At 40.8% G+C, this 5,720-nt stretch overlaps 1 protein-coding gene across 1 annotated transcript; it reads left to right on the plus strand.

Annotated features, from left to right (window-relative positions):
- Positions 1-303: 303 nt before the first annotated feature.
- nup35 (nucleoporin 35) lies at positions 304-4,628 on the plus strand. The gene is made up of 9 exons (XM_014978931.2): positions 304-601; positions 1,543-1,710; positions 1,786-1,922; positions 2,644-2,701; positions 2,784-2,892; positions 3,062-3,131; positions 3,233-3,361; positions 3,444-3,572; positions 4,361-4,628. The coding sequence occupies exons 1-9, from the start codon at positions 589-591 to the stop codon at positions 4,436-4,438; spliced, it is 891 nt and encodes a 296-aa protein (XP_014834417.1). The 5' UTR covers positions 304-588; the 3' UTR covers positions 4,439-4,628.
- The last annotated feature ends 1,092 nt before the right edge of the window (positions 4,629-5,720 follow it).

Raw genomic sequence — 5,720 nt, forward strand, 5'->3', positions numbered from 1 at the left:
TTTCAACCGCAAATGGGCTTTAAATGTCTCTAAGATTTATTTCTGCTTTTAGCTTAAAAGCCAGCATATTCAAACAGGTAGAACACATATGAGAAAGTACTTTGGTTTTGTATTATTATTATTATTATTATTATTATTATTATTATTATTATTATTATTATTATTATTATTATTATTATTATATGTGATTAATTCGGAAAGAATTACGATATCTTAGTGTGCCCGGAAACACATTTTTAACATTTCTGAATATTTAAAATGTGCGGGTACGTGTAAAAAAACGACACACTCGAACGTCTCACCGATCCCATCAGTTACATGCGCCGGAAGTTTCTGCAGGCGAACCATCAGCTCACTCCAATAATTTCAGCTCTCCGTGAACACGCTGTAGTTCGCTCAAAAAGCGGGCACTTACCCGCTCAACTTGTCCACATTAGACCATTTAATAAAAAGGTTTGTGTGACAACAACAGGAAGTTACAGTTAGTGAAGAGCTAGCTCTGCCGGCTGAGTTTGTTAGCCACTGGCCTCTTTTCTCCCTTTCGTCACTTCCTACTTTTGAAACTCGCGGCTGTAGAAAAAGAAGAAAATGGAGTTACAAGGTACTGTAACTTTTATGCAGTCTTCATCTCGCGCTCTGCTAGTGTTAAAGTGATTTTCACTTAATGTTGTGTGCTCAAGAACAGGGAAAGCAGCTTTAGATCTTGCTTTAAAACACAGTTAACCATCACTCATTCCGTTGGGATATTTTTGCTCTCTACAGTAATTGTGATCATTCCGCCCAATAAATTTAGCTTTAAAATAACTCAGTGGTGGTTAGAAATGTTACTGACTTCCTTAAGTGAGGTGAGAATATATTATCGTCCCCTTTACATCAGTACTTTACTCTGGAACCATCATTAGCTGAAGTCACGGCAGCTTCAAGTGTTTGGTTCTGCCGTCTATCAGTGAGTCTGATTGGTTTCCTACATTTGCTTTCAAAACCTCTCATGTCCAGACATGACTCAAGTAGAGCAAGTGATGAAATTATCAATCATTTAATATTTAAAAATGACTTCATCTGACAGACCAAAATATGAAGTTGAGTGGAATTTTTTTTATTTTAAGTACGAAGATAAAAATAATTCATACAAGTAAGAAAAAATAACAAAATCAAGGAAGAGAAAATTTTTTCCAAATCAGCTTTTTTCATTAAGAACTTGTACAACTTGAACAAAACATGTGCGAATTTTTGTTTTTCATTCAGTTGGTGGAGAATACAGAAATTTTACTCGAGTCAGAGTGGCCATACTGACTTGAGTAAAAAGTACAGGGTAGTAAAAGTACTCCTAAAAGTAGATTTATTTATTTATTTTTCCAAAAAAAAGTTACTGAATTACTAAACATAAATGAGTAAATGTAAATAGTTATTACCCAACTCTGTTTCCTACCAAGTTAAACCTCAACGCAATACACTGAAGTTTAAGATTACATTTTTACAAAACATGAAGGATTTCTGTGGAATATAACCCTTGATAACTGTCCTGCTGTCGCCGTCTTGCAGTGGGCTCTGAACCAATGACTCTGGGTTCTCCCACTTCGCCAAAGCCGACTTCCGGAGCTCAGTTTCTTCCCGGTTTCCTCATGGGTGACCTGCCGGCACCAGCCAGCCCACAGCCCCGCCCTTTCAGCCTGACCTCGCCCCTCGCAGAGAGCCTGAGTGCAAGTCGAGGTCAGCAGAACAAAGCTGGATGTTGCTGTTGTTGTTGTGGGCAGTGTGTGTGTGTTAATCTGGAGTTTGTTTCAGGAAGCGCCAGTAGCGGAGGAGGTTCGGCCCCGCAGCCCGTCGTCCCCACGCCAAAAGATAAGAGCGGAGCGCCACCTGTTCGCAGCATCTACGATGACATGGTCACCATGGGAACGCCGCTCAGTGCACTCAAGCAGGTTGGTAGGCAGCCGGGTAAAAGAGTAGGACGATGAGACAGCCAGGTGAACCGGAAAGAGCAGTTAGCAAAAAAGACTTTATTTTGGCTAATCTAAGATCAGCTGCGTCTCCATTAACCATAGGAATGCACAGATTGAAATTTGCTTAATGGAAACACACCAATTTAGAAAAGAATTCAAGTTTTTCAATTTAAAAAAAGGAACTACATGAGGTGGTTTTTCGAAACAGAACTGCAATGGGGTTCTGCTGTGGTGGAGCAGAGGTTAAGCACAACCCACGTAAGGAGGCCTTAATCCGTCGCAGGTCCGATTCCCGGCCTGGTGACCTTTGCCGCATGTCTTTCCCTTCTCTTTACCTACTTAGCACTTTCAAATAAAGGCCACTAGAGCCAGAAAAAAAGAAAAGCTGCAATGGAAAGACTTTTTCTGCTTCACACCTGTCACATGATCAACAGTCGGATGTTACTACTGGTGAAAACCACAAAGAAGACAACAGGAAGTGGTCGTCTTTGTAGTTTTTTGTACAATATTTACATCCGTCGCTGCCATGATTTTTAATGACTTATTGCGTGAACAAGCGTCTTCACGGGTGATTTTGATATCTTTTTTTTTTTTTTTTTTTTTACAAAATTGTGTTTTTTCAACATTAGCAGAATATCAACTGCTGGTGGCTGGTCTCTTAAGGCATAAATGTCAACATGGGGTCTCTGTTTTGTTTCAGTCTTTTCCAGTCATGCAGTCTCCCCTCTCGGCACGCCAGGCCTCCACTCCAGGAGCAGGTGCGTACTGATACGCCCCTCACTGACTCGGTTATCATAAAGTGAACCCCGGCTTGACCCCGTTTTCCTGTGTGCTGTCCAGTGTTCCAGCAGGGGTGCCTTTCTCCGGCGCAGGTGGATCCTTTCTACAGTCAGGGGGAGTCTCTGTCATCTGACGACCAGCTGGACCAGACCTGGGTCACCGTCTTTGGGTATTCACACTCGACCACGCTCTAGCCTGTTAGCTTTACAGTCACTTGCAGAAATCACTGGAAAATATTTTAATATATTTCGTTTTTGGTCATGTTACGATCATAAAGAAAACCAGTATGAAAGCACTTCGGCTGCAGCAGTATGGTAAGTCACTGATGTGTGTTTCAGTTTTCCTCCAGCCTCAGCCTCTTACATCCTGCTGCAGTTCGCTCAGTATGGAAACATTCTCAAACACACGGTGAGAACAGCTAGTTACTGATTTTAGTGGTTTATCTCAATTACAAACCGACTGACACACACACACACACACACACACACAAACTGGTGATGTGTTGGCAGATGGCGTCTCCTGGGAACTGGATGCACCTCCAGTACCAGTCCAGACTGCAGGCCAGGAAGGCCCTGTCCAAAGACGGGAAGGTGTTTGGAGACTCCATCATGGTGGGAGTGAAGCCCTGCATTGACAAGGTGCGTTCCTGCTGTTACCCAGCATGCCGTCTGTTTCTGTTTCACTTAAATTCTAAGTTTAACCCTTACTCGTTTCTCCCAGAGTGTGATGGGGAGCAGTGAAGCCGTCTCTCCACCCCTCTCCGTCTCCTCCTCTGCTCTCCCCTCCACCCCTCGGTCTGCCATCCGGCCCCTCAGCGCCTCCTACAGGAGCTCCGGCAGCGACTACCAGGTGACTTCACATCTCCATCTCACTCTGTCTGCGTTTCCATTCGCCTTAGAATTGCGCCAGTTGGAATTACGAAAAAGAATTTACTCAGTGAAAATGTTTTTGATGGCTTTTCTACGTCTGTGTACTAGGGCCATCGTACATAGAAAAAAAAAGGATGCCAAAAACATCTCAGAAATTTTCTACAAAAAACAAAAAAATCTCTGAATTTGAAAAGTCGAAAATTTGGTAGAAAGAACTCAGAAATGAATAGATTAATCTCAGAAGTTTTCTAGAAAAAAAACTTGGACATTTCTGAGTTTGAAAAGTTGTAAATTTTCTAGAAATTTAGTTTAATAAGAAACTTAGTTTTCTTTCTAGAAAACTCAAAATCTCTCAACATTTCTGAGTATTTTGGTGGAAATGTACTACAATCTCCATCTATTTATGCATTTATCTTTGTCTACTACACCGTCATATTTTTGCGCCATATCAAAATTATTGTATTTTGCAAAGCTGCAGAGAAAACACTTTTGTCACATCACACGAGTCATATGATCAACACTTGGATTAGCAAAGGATGATGGTCCAGTTTTAACGATCTGTTGCGTGAACAAACATATTCACGTGTGATTTTAATTTCATTTCTTATTTAACGGAAACACCGCGACTGCGAAGCTGTGTTTTTCAACATTAGCGAAACATCAAAGTTTTGCGCACATTAGTAGTGGAAACGCAGCTTCTGTCTCTGCATGCAGACTCGTTCTCAGTCGCTTCAGCTTGAACATCTGTGTACATCTGTCCATGCTCAGGTGGTGACAGACAGACAGACGCCCAGGAAGGACGACAGCTTTGTTTCCAAAGCAATGGAGTACATGTTTGGCTGGTGATGAGAGAGGAGTATATGCAGATAGAGAAAAGGATTCACTACAGTGTGTTTGGGTGTGTGCGTGTGTGTGTGAGCGAGAGAGAGAGAGAGAGAGAGAGAGACACGGTTGGAGAATCTCTCTGTCTGCTTAATTTTATCATGAATTTTTAATGTCTTTTTCTCAATAAAGTTTGTCTTTTTCCTTAATCTAATTGAGAGTCATTTCATTTTAATTGGGCACCAGGTGGGAATGCAGTCAAGGTGACCACTGGAGACGGACACCAGCCCCCACATGACCAGGCAAAGGGATGGACAGACAGACGGATACATGGATGTAAATAAGACAGAAAAATTAGAGTTTAAAAACAAGAAAAATCATCTTTTTGTGATGATGATGCAGGGTTTTATCAGGTAAGGAGAGATTCTAACTGCTGAGGACAAACATGTCTGTTGGCATGTGTCGGGACAGAGTGTCCACACATATTTCAGAATAACTCAGGTTCACTCTGACATATTTTTGCCTATTTTAGGTAGCGCACAAGACACTTTTTGTGATTAAACAACATAAAACGTGTCTATATTTAGACACTTAATTTCATTTTGTGCGCTAAGTAATGATTAGCTTCAGGAATTGGGGTTTCACTGAACATGAAATATTCCCTGTTGACATGTGGCTCTTTGACCAAAACAACCAATCAGAACAACCAATCAGAGCCAAGAGGCGGGTCTTGGCGCTACCAATCATCCTCATGTGCTCAGTGTGTAGAAACAACTTACCATTACAGGAAAACTTTATTCGCCATTGGTGGGACTGCTAACTAGCGTTAGCATTCACGGTCGGCTCCTCCTGGCTCTGATTGGTTGTTTCTGATTTTTGCATTTTGCTCTGGGGGAAGGCAAAGACTACCTGTCACATATTATACAACACATTTTATCTACTTTCTTTTTTTTAATTATTTTATCTACATTCTTTTCTAATTCAGTTAGTCAATTATTTCCTTATCGCTTTTTACTCGTTTTTAATTGATTTTTAATCTCTTACTCTTGATTTTTCTGTAAAGCACCTTGGATAGTCTTGTACACCAAATGTGTTACACAAATAAATTTCCCTTGATTATACTGTCACGACATAATCACAGTTATGTATGTATTTTATTTATTTATTTGAATTAAAGTTACATTCCTGCTACTTATCCTCTAGATGTTCTAGGATAATTTTTTCAACTCAACTCAGAGTTTGGGACCTAAAATTCTACATTTTGGTATATAAAGAACTAAAGTGGTGCTGCAGTGATTATGTGATT

Source organism: Poecilia mexicana, unplaced genomic scaffold, assembly GCF_051168715.1.
Source record: "Poecilia mexicana isolate PSO_F unplaced genomic scaffold, ASM5116871v1 scaffold_2, whole genome shotgun sequence".
In the NCBI taxonomy this organism is placed as follows: Eukaryota; Metazoa; Chordata; class Actinopteri; order Cyprinodontiformes; family Poeciliidae; genus Poecilia; species Poecilia mexicana.